Genomic DNA, 17,012 nt, shown 5'->3' with positions numbered 1-17,012 from the left:
ACTATAGCCTAGGGGCCTATTTCCACTGCTGAGGAATTTGCCCGCAAGCAATTAGACCGGGGAAACGCTGCATATTACACCGAAAACCTTGCCATACAAATCATATGCCAGTGCAATTTGGACAGCATGCTGCATTTTACTGCAGCACTAAACATAATCCCTATAGCAGTGCATGGCAGTGCAATTGCTGGCTTGAGTCCTACAAGACGCATGCCAAATTTTTGGAAACCAGCCATGAAGCTCAGCATGAGAGCTAGGTAACTGGCAATATTTATAAGGGAATGATGATGGTAGCCTCAGTATTCCTCTCACTTCACTGTTCCCATTAGAGAAGAACGCCATTTTACTCTTATGGTAACAGTTTTAATATCAGGTAATCATTACAGTCAGAGTATTCAGAATAGGAGATGTGTTTTTTCCCAGAATCATTTATTTCGCTAAGTACAAAGGAAAGGGGGGGGGCGTTGCACCTGGAATTTGTTTTTGCTCATACAGGTTTTGGAAAGAGGGGTGGAATAATGTCTGAAAGCCAAGAGCCGTGGCTTCCATATTATGGCGGCATCAGTCGCACTTTGCATCATCTACTATCCCTAAGGAGACATTGAGGGGGAGATAGAGGGAGGTGAAGGTTAAAAAATGAAGGTTTGGTGATGGCTGGGTGGCATGGGACATAAAGTAGCAACGATCCTTGCATAATACTGCAACATAATTGGAATAGAAGTGGTAGAAATCAGTAATGTTGGAATAGGAGGAAGTGGTAATAACAGGGATCAGTCATGGTGGGGAAACAAAGCAGAGGCAGTGAAAATCAGTCACAGTGGAGTGGGGATGGAAATAAGGAATTGGGGGACCAGTGACACTAGACATAATTAGAGGAAGTAACTGTAATAATGGTGTTAGGTATTGAATCTCAGTCCCAAAGAAACCGGGTGCTGCAGACCTCAACGACTACAGACCAATCGCCCTCACCTCAAATGCCATGAAACTCTTTGAGAGGCTGTTCTTGCTGCACTTGAAACTCGCCACCAATGACCTAACCGACCCTCTCCAGTTTGCCTACAGAACAAACAGGTCCATAGAGGATGCTGTTAACATTAACCTGGAGTGCATTCTGTCCCATCTGGAAAAACCTGACTCCCATGCCAGGATCCTCCTTCTCAACTTCAGCTCTGCCTTCAATACTATCAGTCCCAACAGCCTCTACGATAAGCTGACACAAATCAACGTACATCCCAACCTCTGCACGTGGCTGAAGGACTTCCTAACTTACAAGACCCAGGTGGTGAAACTTAACACTTTCTCCTTGCGAGTGCCAACCACCAATACAGAAGCTCCCCAAGGATGCGCCCTGTCGCCAATCTTGTTCTCCCCATGTACAAACTTTTGCACCTCACAGAATAACTCCATCAAGGTGATAAAGTTCCCGGATGATATCCCAATCATAGGCCTCTTGGACAAGAGTGGTGAACAAGCCTATCTGCAACTGGTGTAAGGACAATAAGCTTGTCCTCAACTCAGCAAAAATTGTCGAACTAACCCTCGACTTCAGGAATAACCCCCCCCCCCCTTGAACTCCCCCCGGAGTTTGAGAGCTCTGACGTTGCCAGAGTCACTAGTGCCCACCTACTGGGCACCACCATTTCTGGTAACAACCTAAAGTGAGAGGAAAACATTTCCAAAATGCAGAAAGAGGCACAACAATAAAATAGCTCAAAACAAAAGGATAAGCCGTCCACCAGTACTGGTAGTTACAAATAAACAATGTTTCTAATGGGTGAAATTTAGAATTTTTAGCCTTAGATGTTTAACTCATCAATCCACCTATTCTGCCTGCAACACAAGGGTTTTAATCTCAGCTGCTTCTTGAGAGTACACCTTTTCCAAGACACACCAGCAATATGTTTCCTACTAACCATTGATCAGATCATTTAATATTATTTATCTCCTCAAATACTAAAGCACTGTTGTTTGAGAATAGTTGTCTGTATATACGGTATCTATGCAATTGCTCAGTGTGTGGATTATTCAGTGTTGGTAAATGGCCCACATAATACAGATTTTACCATGTACCATTTAATGACGAGGAAAAAAAAAACAGATGCCAACCATCTTGATTAGGAACAATGCAAAATAATATGGTAAATGACCCCCTAAATTTCAACAAGCTTAACTATGGTAACAAAACTATTCAAATGCTATTTCCTCACTGAATATTATGCTTTATTCTGGGCTACACAGCTTGTTTCAGGGGATGCAGAAAGACTGTAAAATCAGGCAAATCTGGTGGAACAGTTTTAAAGTGAGTTTAGGCACAAAGATATACAGTATCAGATGACTTGAATCTTAAAGAAAACCTGAACTAAAAATTAAAAGTCAAAATAACTATATACAAGTCATACTTACCTGCTGCGTAGTCTACTCATCAATCTCTTTCTCCTCTCCTGTGTACTGTTTGTCCACTGTGATCAATGGAATTCTCCATCCTCCATTTTGAAAATGGCCATTACCCCATAACAGCTTCCTGGTCAGCACACAGTTAAACTGTAATATCGCCCACTTGAGCCATAGGGAAACATGGACACATCAGTTCTCCTCTCAGCTGTAACTGACAGCAACTGATATATTTCAGTTCTGACAAAATGTTGTCAGAACTGGAAGGGATCACTGTCAGAAGAAAATGGTGAGCTTCTGAGAGGAACTAATGGCAAGGTAACTATGTAATGTTCATTTGAAGTTACCTCATGTGTTTATTTTAAATAATTTACTCAGTACAGGTTCCCTTTAAGGAGTTGTAATTTTTTGTAAGAACCTATTCAATTAAATAACTAAACACCCCTATAGCTAAGCATAGAGCGCGCCCTAATGGCTGCAGCTCTGGTGCTTTGAGTCTTTCAGGAGGCATGAAGATATACTGTATCAGATGACTTGAATATTAAAGAGTTGTTATTTTTTTTTAAATAAGAATCTCTTCAATTTCTGTGCCTTGTACATACCCTACCTAATCACGCCCATGAATCAAACTACAGCAAAAAATGGACATAAAGAAAATCCAAAAAAACCTAATTAAAAGAATATGGTCGCATCCACAGTGGTAGGAATATGCATGGGTATTGCGCATTGCTGTTTATCTTGTGCATTCACATCGCATGGAGATTTTTCCACAGCTATACAAATACAGGAACATGCGACGATGTGGTCGCACAACATGCATACTTATGCAGGTTTAGGGCCAGAGTATTGTTACTACACTCCATCTGTAGTGCGCCCACAGGGCATGTGTAGTCCTAGCGATCTAAACGAGGTGCACATTTTTACATAATCTGTCACATCCAATTGGTAGCATTAGCCTGATCACGGGCACGGAACCGGAAGTTCAGCAGCGGTACGTAACGGCCGCTAACAGATGAGACTACTGGCATCTAATCACATATGTGTAGCCAGCGCCATTTAAATTATACAGGGCACAGGTCTGGACTAAAAGCCAGCCAGCACACTCACAGTTAACATCTCTGCATGAGATAATGGGAATGGGCGGAGATGTGTGAGGGCGTCGCCTGGAAGGGGTAGGTCAGTCCCAGCCTCCACAACATATTTAAACCCATTGTATAGATGGGCACTTCAGCTCTGACTTGAGCCATTTGATGCTGGGGGATACTTTGGTGGCGGTTGGGGGTTCTCCATTTATTATTTTTGCACTTTATCTTGCTCCTGACGAAATCTGTTTAAGATGAAACATGTCGAGCACTGTTAGCACTGTATATATGTATTGCACTCCCTAATCCTTGCACTATTCCCCTGGCTTGTTTTCAGTAACTGTGTGAGGGAGACCTGCAGCAACTCTTTAGATGCAAGGAGCTGCCATATTTGAGCATTCTGGACAGCTCTATTGCAGATCTATTGCACTTGTATAAGCCGCTGCAGGGTAGTCCAATTGTACACCCCACACAATATGGTCTTGATTTTATCAAAGAAATAACAATGCTGTGCAACCAAAGTCTTCAGGGCTAGCCACACCCCACAGCTTGTGTGCTCAGACCAGTTAACTGTTCGCACATTCTGACAGTGAACTGTGGGGTGGATAGGCAAAGACACCCGCTTTGGTTTGCAATCTATGCACCATCATATATTTTAAAGCCCATGAGTATTGTAAATAAAGGATGTAGTAGTCTTTCAGTAGACCTGTGACAACAAGGTGGTGTGAACTACAACACCACTCGAGTACATTTTTAGGAACCTTGAGTCAGATCTTGACTCCCGTGTTGCATGATTCATTTTTTCTGTACGAATACCGGCCTTGTTTATTGATAAAAGAAAACACTTCAGAACAATAGCTGTGGGTCAAATACTTATTGCTAATGCACGCTTTGGGAAGAAACGCCACATTTTGTAGACATAAAATGACGTAGTTTTATGGATTTAAAATAGCCCTGTAAATTACTTTATTTACCTTTGGGAAGCCAATATTCAAACAGGCTAGAAATAAAAGCCATTATTTACTAAAAATACTCTATAACTTCCACATAACTCTGTATTTATTATCATGGATTCATTTTCCCTGGCACTGTACAAAGTAGGAAATATACACAGGTATTTAATATAGCCAAAAGCAAACAAAGAGGTGGTAGGCCACAAAAGTCACAGTGACCAATGCATTGTGCCTAACTAAACATGCAGCTAACTGCAAGAAACAAAAAAAGGTAGAGAACGCTGCCCATGCAGGCTTACAATCTAGAGGGACAGGAAGGAAACAAGAGGTACCGTAATTTAATGAGCAAGCTGTATATTTGGATGTGATTAGTTCCAAAGTCAGATCCTGCAAGAAGCAGAGCTTGCTCAGAGGCTGAAGGGAGTGGCCTGGGCTAGACTATATTTGCTTAAACAGGTAAGTTCTGACAGTATGTCAAAGGAACAATAAACCTCAGCGCTCTCTATTGCACTCCCGCACATGGTGAAGCATGCAGACACCTTGCCAAGTGCTGAGAAAAATCACCAGATTGTAGTTCAGAGAATGCCGTTTTCTTTCCTGACCAGGTTTCAGCCTTCCACCGTCATCAGAGGACAGGAGAACGACACCAGCGTACACCTGGTGTACAGGTGTATGTTCGTTCTCCTATCCTCTGATGACAGCAGAAGGCCGAAACCTGATCAGGAAGGAGAACGAGCATTCTCGGAACTACAGTCTGGTGACTTTCTCAGCACTTTACTGGTTATTGTGCAATAGTATATTGAGTGTGCATGGACCCACGATGGGAGTTTGTGTTTTATTTTAATGATTTTGAGTAGTTGCAATAAAGTGTACCCCCGTGTTTGAACATAGCCCTGACTACTGCATATGTTTTTTGAGTGATGGTCACTGTCTCCAATATTGAGCACAAGGTGTCTGCAGGCTTTGCAGTGTGTGGGAGTGCAATAGAGAGCGCTGATGATTATTGTTTATCATTGACAAACTGTTCCATGGTGGATTGGCAAACCTCTGGTGCTGATTGATTATATCAATACACTGCACTTATATTACATCTACATACTCCTAGAAGTTTTTAGAGTAGGCTTAAAGGACAACTAAAGTGAGAAGGGTACGGAGGCTGCCACATTTATTTCCTTTTAAACAATGGACATTGCCTGGCTGTCCTGCTGATCCTCTGCCTCATACTTTTTAGCCACAGACCCTGAACAAGCATGCAAAACAGATGTCTTAAATATGACAAGATTAGCTGCATGCTTGTTTTAAGTGTGTTAGTCAGAAACTGCTGCAGCCAAAAAGATAGGACACAGGCAACTGGCATTGTTTAAAAGGGCAACTGAAGTGAGAAGACTGTGGAGGCTGCCATGTTTATTTCCTTTTTAACAATACCAGTTTGGTAAAGAGGAGCAGCAGTTGGTGAACAGAAAAAGGTGGAGGAGTCAAGTAGCAGAGTTAATTATTATAGTAGAGATGCTAATCTGTTAGATGGTAGGCCATAGAGAGGGATGTTTCAATAGTCAAAGTGGGATAATGTTAGGGCATGCAGCAAATGTCCAGAGGCAGTGACAGATGCTAGACATATTTTTAGATGAAGATGACAGGCGACAGTAAATGAGCAAATGTGTGGAAAAAAAAAAAAGAGAGAGCGGAGTCAAATATTATCCTTAAAAAGAATCTGAAGAGTTTTTTCTACCTATTATCGTGCAGGCATCTTCAGCATTAAAATCCAGGATGTTTCGCCACATCCCGCAGCAGAACAAGTATTAATTCCCTGCAGAAATTCCATAGATAGATTACACGACTTTTCAGGTCGCAGATTTTGCTGCCCCGAAGAGGCAGAGCTGTGCACAGTAGCTCTGCCTCTTCTCCAGACAATCTCTGGCCTCCCAGTGAAAGAAGACTGAGAGGGGCGGGAAGAGGCAGAGATTGACTGGAGAAGAGGCAGAGCTACTGCGCACAGCTCTGCCTCTTCCAGGAAGGAAAATTCTGCGATTGTAAAATCTATTCATTTCTGGGGGACAAGACACTCGTTCTGCCGCGGGGATGCAGCAAACCAAACTGGATTTTAATGCTGAAGATGCCTGCACAACAATAAGAGGTAAAACAATCTACTTCAGATTCTCTTTAAAGGGATCCTTAACCACTTCTCTACCACAGGGTTTTTCACCTAAAAACCACAGCAATTTTCACATTTATTTAAGGGAGGCAAGGGTTAATGGGCTTAATGGGGGTATAATTTATTTAAAAGAAACCTCACTGATGCTGATCAGTCACTAATGCTGTGTTAGTTATCTGAGATCCTCTCACGAGTGATCTCAGTAACTGTAACAGCATAGAGACTGATGCAATGTTTACACACATTCTGCATGAATGAGCACAGTCATTGGCTTTGTGAACACATGTTCACATCAGCCAATCAAGGACCAGCGGGTGCCCGACGCGTATGCACATCCGCGTGCACGCGAACGCGATCGCAAACGCGCACAGCAGCAAAATAAACAGGAGTTGCCTATCTACGCCCCTGTGACTCAGGTGAAGTTTAAAGGGGCGTAGATAAGCGTGGCAGAGGTTGTTAAGTGGTTAAAGGAGTTATTAGGGAAAATAATAAAAATAAGCTTTACTCACCTGAGGCTTTCTCCAGCCCCTTGCAGCCGACTGCCCCACGCGGTTACCTCCGCTCCCTGCCGCTGTCCTGCTCTCGCCGTTCGGTGTGCCCACGTAAAACTGGTTTTTTTTGTACAATTAAGTATCCCTTTAAACATCCTTGATGAGCTGGGGTTATAGGGAAAATATTGACATTTGTTGTAATTTTCAGGTAGGGAAGTGGATTGAGAGTGTGGAAAAATACAGTATTTTTTGGACTATAAGACTCACTTTTTCTTCTCCAAAAGTGTGTGTGGGGTGGGGGGGTGGGGACGGGGATGGAGTCACTGCGTCTTATAGTCCAAATGCAGGGAGTTGTGAACGCCTGCCAATACTAACCTCCAAGCCACCACAGTGTCAGGGACTCCCTGCACTATGCCCATGCACCATGCAGAGGTATGTGATGTTAAAAACTGAATGACTATTAGAGTGATACTATTTAAATATTTCTGGAATCCTAGTCGGCTTTAAAAAAAACAAAACAAAAAACTTCCTGACCTGGTGATCTGGGGGGAGGGGGCGCTAATTGGATCAGGCAGTTTTCACCGTTCCTGGCGTCCCATTTTGCACTGGTTTTGTTTTTAACATTACGTTATCACCATTGCTGCAATTTTGTAATACCAAATGCAAAATGTAGTGCTGAATTTATCACAAAGTGTATATATTAGTCTGGACTGGAGACTACTGTTATGTGCTTGAGGTTAGGCGTCAGACTACCCATGTGACCATATCAGCCCTTTTTCAGAACTTCTGGAAAGGCACTTTTATTCAAATGCAATGAATCACTAGGAAACACACATTTATAGTGTTAAATAACTAATGGAACTACACCTGGTACCCAAACAAGATTTATACATAAACACACTTTGCTTATCTGCAAACGTAGAGCTTTGTTTTACTACTTTATTGAAACAAGTGAAAAAAGTGATTTACAACACATCCGAAGCACTGAAGAATTCCATTACCATGGTATTATTCACAGCATACATTAAAATCATACATATTACATTAAAATTAGCACACATTTTAAAGGAAACGTAAAGGCTCGTACCCACATGCAACTATTTTGCACAACTATCGTCCAAACTTGGTCTGTTGAACGAAGTTGGCCACGTGTGTACAAGTCATTTGAACAACTTGTGCTTGCTTTGAATGTGACCATATTGTGTCGTTCGTCGTTTTGTTTGCATGTGCAGTATGCACGCCCCTGATGAGTCACAAGCGTGACGAAACGCGTAGGGTGGAGCCAGGGGACAACCAGGAAGCACGCTACGACCGAGATCGGGATAACAGAGAAACTGAACTTTCTTCAAGCCTACCCGGGAGGCACGGGGGAGAGCCCGTTAATACTCTGAATGCTGTTTTAAACAAAATAAAATAGTTCATACGAAATCACGCTATGGGATGCTAATTCTTTCATGAGGTACATGTGAACTTTAACTTCTCTGGAGGAACCATCACCCCTGGAAAGCACAGACTGGACGACCGGTGATCGGTGGACAGCTCGAGCAGGGAGGATACCTAGAGCGATTATTGACCAGTCTCACAGTGGTCATTAGGGACGGGTGAGTGCGGTCCCTAAGGGGACACTTTTTCCTATCTATCACTGTGGAAGTGAAGTGGAGCGCTGTATTACATACAGAAAGGTCTTAGAAGGGTTAATGCTACACCCTATATACAAAGCATACATCAGAGCCTTTATATGAACTGAAACTGGGACTGATACTATTGGTCACATATTGAGACTATATTTGTATTTAAAGCATTGCAGCGCTGTTTGTTAAAATTAATAATGTGCAGTATGCAAAGGAGTTGGTAGTTCAGTTGGTTGATGCGTGGAAAATACAAGTCGTGCAATTACTTGGTCGTGTGGTATGTGGTGGAGTTGGTGGCGCACTTTGCTGGACGGGTGTACGAGCCTTAACTGAAAGAAATCTGGAAGATGCTATTGCCGAGTCCTCTTTGCTTAGGTTACTTGCCTGGCTATTTTATTTTTTATCAGATTGTTTGTTGATTAGAGTAAATATTGGCTCATGTGTAGTCAGCCATAAATACTGAAGCCAAAAGATCAACATGACAACCAAGTAAATGGCATATTAAAAAGGTGACAGAAATAGCACTCCATGTAGCCCTCTTACTTTGGGTTTCCTTTGACAGTATTCAGGGAAGTAAGAGGTTAGTGAAAAAAAATGTGACAGGAAACTACAGATTGCAGCTGTCTGCATTTTACCTTTATTTCTGCACTAGTTAAATGAAAAAGAGCAACTCTGTATACTCTGCCTACTGTAACCAAGCATCCATAGATGCTGTATGCATGACAGATCTGACATTGTAGATCATAGCATTTACTCGCACAGTGGCTCAGCGGACTAGCACTAGCTAGAAAAGAAGAATGCAAATGATTAGAAACATTTTCTTACCCTGTGATTATCTGGCAAATGATTAGAAACATTTTCTTACCCTGTGATTATCTGGCATAAAGTTTCCTGCACACTCTGGGCCTCATTTAGAGTGTTAACTGGACTGGCAAATGTTTAAATTTAATTTATGGTTTTGTGTAAACCTTTTTACCCAAACTTGGTTGGGGCAACTAGTATGGGAACAACTAGTATATCCTTAAAATCCAGGAGTCCCATGGTACCTTAATTACGCAGTTGAGCTCTTTCAGGTTTCATTCTGCCAGTCTCACATCTAAAGTAATTAAATATGTCCTGAGAAATAATGTACAATACATATTCTTTTAAAAATTATACCTTAATTTTATTCAATAAAGAGAAATTCTGATCACTTAGCGCTATTAGCACTGCCAGAATACATGAAATGAAGGCACCCATATGTGCCTGTTCACGTAGCCAGCAGCAGGGTGGGGAGAGCTCATGGGAGCCCCGAGTTCAGAGAATTGGTAAAAGTGACCCACTCAGGTTGTTTGTTCACCCCTCTCTGACTATTCCCAACTCTACAGTACCAGCTTTCCAAGTTTTCCTACTGGCTCATCTGTAATAAGCAGTCTTCTGAACTAAAAAAAAAGGAGTTGAGGAAAGGCTTACTGTAAAAAAGGGTGGTCTTATCTCACAACAATTTAGTATCCTAAATACAGGCATTCCAGAAGCACCCTGCTGTTACATGAACATGCATGTAGACACATCTAGGAGTCTGCATGACTTACATGTAGGCAGAAAACAGGTTCACATTAACGAAAAAATATAAACATTTCAACACATGCATATACGGGGTCCAAAATCTCTTGGAAGAGCAAGACTTTAGAACAGAAGTCTTTGTGTCACCATTTTTGAGTTAAGTTATGTTGGGGGTATTTAAATATACTTCTTACTAAGGACAAGGCCCGACAAGCTTTTTAATAAATGCCTCCAAATGATCTTCATCTTTAACGCCCACAAAATGATCCACAACATTGCCATTTTTCATAGCAAGGACTGTAGGTACAGCACTGACCTGCAAAGAAAAAAAAATATTTAGCTAAAAACTACAAGCTAAGCATAATTAGTATTTGCAAATGCCCGTTTGGAAACGATAGGTCATGGCAAAGTTACGGTCATCAGAGGAAACTACTGAACTACCAGAAAAAATATTCAATATTTTTACTTCAGCTGAACAGCAGTAATTACGCGACTACTTGTCTATGGCTGGCTTCTGGCAGTGTACCTATTCCCCTAGACATAATGGGCTCGATTCACTACGACAAATAGCATGCCTTATCAAAGTTAGCACGCCTTATCAAAGTTAACATGTCTTATCAGAGTAGCACAGAGAGCGCTACGAACCCGCAGGGGCTCAGGGAAGGACGAGTGGCGCTCTCGGCATTGCCAATTAGCAGGCATAAGTTCGCTATGCTACTCTGATAAGGCATGTGAACCTCCTTAGCGGTAAGCCGCGCAGGAGGATTTCTTAGGCCCCGCTGGACCGATCTGCAGAATTTTTTTTTTATACACGCAGCTAGCACTTTGCTAGCTGCGTGTTACTCACGATCGCCGCCGCTCCGCGCCGATTCGCCGCATCAGAGGGTGCCCCCCCGTGTGCTGCCTAGCCAATCAGTGCCAGGCAGCACTGAGGGGTGAATTGGGACTCCCTCTGACGTCACGACGTCGATGAAGTCATCGCGTCAGTCGCCATGGTGACGGGGGAAGCCCTCGGGCATATGCGCCGGCGGCGATCGGCGCATACGGGGGGACGCCGCAGGGAGGGGGAAAGCATGTAGCTAGCGCTAGGCTAGCTACATGCTAAAAAAAAAATAAAAAAAGGTTACAAAAAACCCTCCCACGGCCTCAAGGATGTCTTAGTGAATCAAGCCCAATAAGTAGCATAGGCAAACGCAGGCATCCTGCAGCTCACAGCACTGCCCCCTTTCGTTCCCTGCTATAGTTGACTTTGGATGGAGCAGCAGCATGTGTACAGTGCATGGAGCAGCTCTGGGGAACTTAGAGTCAGGTATGAGCACAGCCCTGAGTCCTGCTGTGTGAATGCTTTACTTTCCCCTTCATTACCAATGTTGGCTGTCCTCATTATTATCTGTATCCAAACTGCTCCTGATCGATCCGGTTGTCGGTCAGACGGGAAATTGCATTATGTGTACCCAGCTTGATGTCCTACCATATTAATATACTGTACTGTGCATTGCTGAGGGAGACCTTTCAGGAATCCCCCCTTGAAAATCCTGGGTTTGCCCCTGAGCAGAGTAAAGGTAGATTCACGGTTTTGTTAGAGGCTAATGATATATAATGATACCGATGCCTGGCTCTGTACTTTTGGATTTAGCGCTTTATAAATGGTATGCTGTGGAGCACAGTATACACTTAAAGGTCCTCTTAAACCGGACCTGAACTCAGAACTCCTCTCTGCTCTAAAAGATATGCAACAGCATAATAATTGTAAAATAACTTGCGCTTAGCTAGAAACTGCACTGGCCCTTTCAAAAGTATTTTTTGCTCTCAGAGCTGCTCCCAATGCTGGGTGGTGCCAGAGTACTGTATGCAAAACAGACAAAAGAGAGGGAGCGCTCCGATGGTGCATTAACTTTTTAAAATCGTAATTAAAATTGCACTTACAGGATATGTAGTATTTCAGAGCGCATCTCATACAGCCGCCAACGAGTCCTCACTCATTGCCGAAGCCTGGTCAGGGCTGGCAGTGCAGATGGAGCACTGCTGCATCATGTATACTCAAAAAATGTTCGGGGTAGGGAGGGGACCCCCTGAACGCCCTCTGTGCCAAACTGCAGCCCCCAAAACCCGCTAGTTCCCAAGACAGGTTACTGTAATCTATCTCAGGAATCAGCGGGGCTTGGGGGCTGCAATTTGGCACAGAGGTAGATCGAGTCCTCTCCCTACCCTGAACATTTTGGCAGTGTAGGTGGTGCGGAAGTGGAGATATTTGGGGGAAATAACATTTAAGTTGCCACTGAGCATGCGTGATACTCAGTGAGGAAGGCTGCTTTCGGGTTGTACTGTCATTACACCGGCGGGAGCGGTGCGCAGGATGCCGTCTTACATTTGTGACGTAAGACGGCATCCTGGGCACCGCTTCCGCCGGTCGGATGTCCCTCCTGCTGCTCCATCTGCACTGCCAGCCCTGGCCAGGCTTCGGCAATGAGTGAGGACTTGCTGGCGGCTGTTTGAGATTGCGCTCTGAAATACTACAAATCCTGTAAGTGCAATTTTAATTACGATTTTAAAAAGTTAATGCACCATCGGAGCACTCTCTCTTTTTTGTCTGTTTTGCATACAGTACTCTGGCACCACCCAGCAATGGGAGCAGCTCTGAGAGCAAAAAATACTTTTGAAAGGGCCAGTGCAGTTTCTAGTTGTTATTTTACAATTGTTATTATGCTTTGCATATCTTTTAGAGCAGAGAGGAGTTCTGAGTTCAGGTCCGGTTTAAGAGGACCTTTAAGTGTATACTGTGCTCCACAGCATACCATTTTATAAAGCTTTGAAATACTACATATCCTGTAAGTGCAATTTTAATTGCAGTTTTACAATTTTAAAAAGTTAATGCACCATGGGAGCGCTCCCTCCCTTTTTTTGCAACAGCATAATAACCTTTAAACAAAAAAAAAAATGTCTTTGCTACAGCTGATACAAACCCTTAAATAAATCTGCAGTTTCTACTTCCCGATTCATGGAAGCAGACATATTGTTAATAGCCTGTGTTTTCAAATGAGCTTATCAGCCATCTCTGCTGTGGCAGTCATGTGACACGGGAGAGATCAAGTTACAACTTGTGATTAGACACAAATGAGGGGGAATTAAACAGGCCAAACTCTCTAAATACATACAGGTTGCATACAAATACATACTGTCTGTCTATCTGGGGTAAGGGTTATCCATAAGGGTAGTCTGTCTATTTGGGGTTTGAGAGCCATATGGCTATAAGCAACAAATAATCTGGCTAGGTTGGGGGTGTTTTTTCCAGGCACAGTATGGCTAATAGTTGTTCTTTAAAGAGAAACAGTAACCAAAAATTGAACTTCATCCCAATCAGTAGGCGATACCCCTTGCCCAGGAAAAACCTTTTCCTTTTCTCAAACGGATCATCAGGGGGGTCTGTATGGCTAATATTGTGGTGAAATCCCTCCCACAGTGTGATGTCAGGACCATGGTCCTAACATTTTCCTGTCTGTGAACCTCATTGCATTGTGGGAAATAGCCGTTTACAGCTGTTTCCAACAGCCAAAAAAGCAAGCAGCATCACCTTCCACTGACATCACCTGCCAGCAGTAAAAATTTCACAATGTAAATCGGGGAGAGGAAAGCATTTACAATGGGCAAACATGGACTAAATAATTTATACATAATTATTGTAAAAATGAGGCACTTTTTTTTGTTTTATTACATTATTATTTTCACTGGAGTTCCTCTTTAGGGTCATCTCATGTGTGATGTCCTAAGAGGACTTGAAAATTAACGGTTAGAAATACAGATGGCAGTATAAGTTTGCCATCATGTTGGTGAAATTAGAAACCAAAGCCCATATGCAAAATTTGCTCGTGAGTTTTCTCCTAGGTGATATGTTCCCACCGTCTCAATAAAATGCCCTTTAAACCACCAGCAATATATTTTTGATAGTACTTTTTTTCACCTACTTTTTAGTACTTTTTCAATAGAAAAGTGCTAAAAAGTTATTTTAAAGAGAAAATTAAACATTATCTCATAGGAAATAACGCAGAAGGAAAACTTGATTGCATATGGGCCCAAGTTGAGCTTTGTAAAAGAGAACATTCTTTTACATACAGGTTTCAAGAAATTGTTTTTACAAAAAAAAGTGTGCTAGCAGACATGTTAAAAATCAAACCAAAAAACTTGCATCATCAGACTCTTTCCAGTGTAGAGAGGGAAGCGTAATCACTGATATACTAATTCTTAAGAGCCAAAAACAGAGGCTTCTTCCAAAATGTATGTTTATGCTATGCAGTACACAGGATTTGCTGATACGCTAGGAACAGAAGTAATTCAACAGGCCCGTTCCCACTCAGGCACTTTCAGTCCACTTTTGCGCTTTGCTGATCGCTATTGATCAGCAAAGGGTTGCAGCACAAGTAATCCTATGGGATTAATCACACTGCGGCTATTGCGGAGTGATTGTGATTTCCACCTACCGAAATTGCGCTGCATGCAGGATTTTCCAGGCAATTGCGTTGTGCTTCACACAATGCAATCGTGTAAGAATCACGAAATATAGCAATGCAAAATGGGGATTGCAATCACGATTTGCGGTTCTGAGTGTGAACAGGGCTTTTATGGTACTCTGTAACAAGCTACAAAATAGGCGTTTGTGATTGAGACTAGTTTAATGGCCATTTCTGATGGAGCCACAGACTTGAGAACATCTGCGGCTCCCTCTACTAAATTATGCAGGCACTGAAAGCTGTGTGAAGCAGGTGATTACCAATGCATACATTAAACCCTTACCCAAATACAATCTCAATGGTACCTAGCATGCATGCATATAGTGATTACAACAGATTCTTATAAATTCACCATCTTTGGCTTTCAATTCCTACTATGCAACTTAATCTTTTAGGTTTGCTGCCAGACTGTTTTCTGCTTTCCTTTGGGCCCGTTCACATATGTCTTTTGCATCATGGCAACGGACAAACTTAAACTTTTATTTTTCTTCTTTTCAACAGAGTATGTGTGTTTATAGAATGACAAGCATCCATTCCAGATTGTCAGTGGAAACTACAAGACACCTGAGAGTGGTACAGCATATCCAAACCTGAGACACCTGAGAGTGGTACAGCATATCCACACTATATAGATATGGTATTCCTTAGGCTTTAAGCCAACCAGTGTGAACCAGTTAACCATGAAAACCATATAACGAAAAAAAGAAAATACCTCATACTCCAGAGCAAGGTCCGTATGATCATCTATATCCACCTTCGCCATTAAAACTTTTCCTTGATGCTTGGCAACTGCTTTCTCCAGTCGGGGAGCCAAGATCTTGCATGGACCACACCATCTGAGGAATTAGATATTAGAAGGAGCACATTAAATATAATGTAATGTAATGATTCACAAAGTTTTAGTCCTGCACCAACGGGGTTAAGCATGACAATCCTGCTTCTTGATGCTTTGAGTGGCAAACTTGTCATTGGCCACATTAAGGGCCCTTTTCCACTAGCAAATCGCTAGCGTTCGCGCTGAACGCTAGCGATTGCGATTCAGCAAAAGAAAAAAATTCCCAGCGATTTCACGACGTTTGCGATCGCGATTTTGCTATGCTATGCACTGCAGAGCAAAATCGCAGCAAAAATCGTTCCGTGGCGCGATCACAATCAAGTAAAAAACGAATCGCGGTAGTGGAAATTACCTACCGCGATTCCTATGTTAAAAAGCAAACCGTAGCGATTTTAAAATCACTAGCGGTTTTGCGATTAAGCCATCGCAAACGCTGTAGTGGAAAAGGGCCCTAAGCATGATTTATAAAAGGAACACTATCAAAGTTTACCTTGTTTTTTTAAACACCTTAAATAGGCAGAAGGGAGTTTTTAATGACTTAGTGGTAATAAAGGGGGGGGGGGGGGGACCTTATCAGATAGTCTGGAGTTAGGTTAAAAGATAGGTTAACTGGTTTTCCCAAAATATTGGCCTTTGACTACAATAGGAACGTAAGACAATGGCTGTCTATGGAAGGCATCTGGGGTCTCCTTATGCTGTAAATACACGGTATGTTTTTTATTATCAATCGAGCCGCTGATGGCTCGATTGATAATATCCGACGTGTTCAATACCCCGCCGGATCGATTCGCGCTCGATACCGGCGGGCAGGACAAAAGAATAAACGAAGCGGAAGATAAGCCGCCTGCGGGTACAAGCGGGAATCGATCCGAGGGGACGAGCCGTAATCGAGCCAGCAGCTCGATACGCGGCACTAAAACGTACCGTGTATTTACAGCATTAGTAAAGAAGGTTCCCAGATGCCACAGAAGCCGGTGGCAGATGGGCTATAGGGGCTTCTCCCCTGCTCTGATCAGTTGAAAAGTTCTCACCCTTAAGGTGATAAGATAGTCCATGTGAGTTCAGTAATTGCATAGGGCCCTGCACATCTTGCTCACACCTACTACTAAGAACCCCTTTCTACACAGGTGGTATATGGTCCTCCATATGTAGGTCGTCTTTTTTCAGACACAGGGCTAAAAAGCTCAACTACCAAGCTTTTATATTGCCCTTGGATGTATTCATGCATGTTAATTAGGTCACCTCTCAGTTCTCTTTTTCCAAGCTAAAGGCTTGCACACAAGCTAGATTTAAGTCAGCTGAAGTGACCAATAATGGCCGTCTATGCCGATAATCCAACATTTGTACAGCAGTCCCTGACCGGCTAGCGGTCTGCCAGGTGAATCAACTCACCCAGGTGACAACTTTGTTCTCCACGCTCACCCTGTGAC

The 17,012-nt window shown here is 42.7% G+C and overlaps 1 protein-coding gene across 3 annotated transcripts in view; it reads right to left on the bottom strand.

The window, feature by feature from the left end:
- Positions 1 to 7,994: 7,994 nt before the first annotated feature.
- Positions 7,995 to 17,012, bottom strand: part of TXN2 (thioredoxin 2) — a 38,019-nt gene continuing 29,001 nt past the window's right edge. For all 3 annotated transcript variants that reach the window (XM_068240183.1, XM_068240184.1, XM_068240185.1), the window contains exons 3-4: positions 15,460 to 15,583; positions 7,995 to 10,558 (exon numbers count right to left, since the gene is read on the bottom strand). In XM_068240183.1, coding sequence (XP_068096284.1) covers positions 10,436 to 10,558; positions 15,460 to 15,583 — 247 coding nt within the window. In that variant the 3' untranslated portion in view covers positions 7,995 to 10,435. The remainder of the gene's footprint in view (positions 10,559 to 15,459; positions 15,584 to 17,012) is intronic.

The sequence above is a fragment of the Hyperolius riggenbachi genome, chromosome 6 (assembly GCF_040937935.1).
Source record: "Hyperolius riggenbachi isolate aHypRig1 chromosome 6, aHypRig1.pri, whole genome shotgun sequence".
NCBI lineage: Eukaryota > Metazoa > Chordata > Amphibia > Anura > Hyperoliidae > Hyperolius > Hyperolius riggenbachi.
Note: the sequence above shows the minus strand (reverse complement) of the source record. Positions and strands in the feature narration are given on the sequence as shown.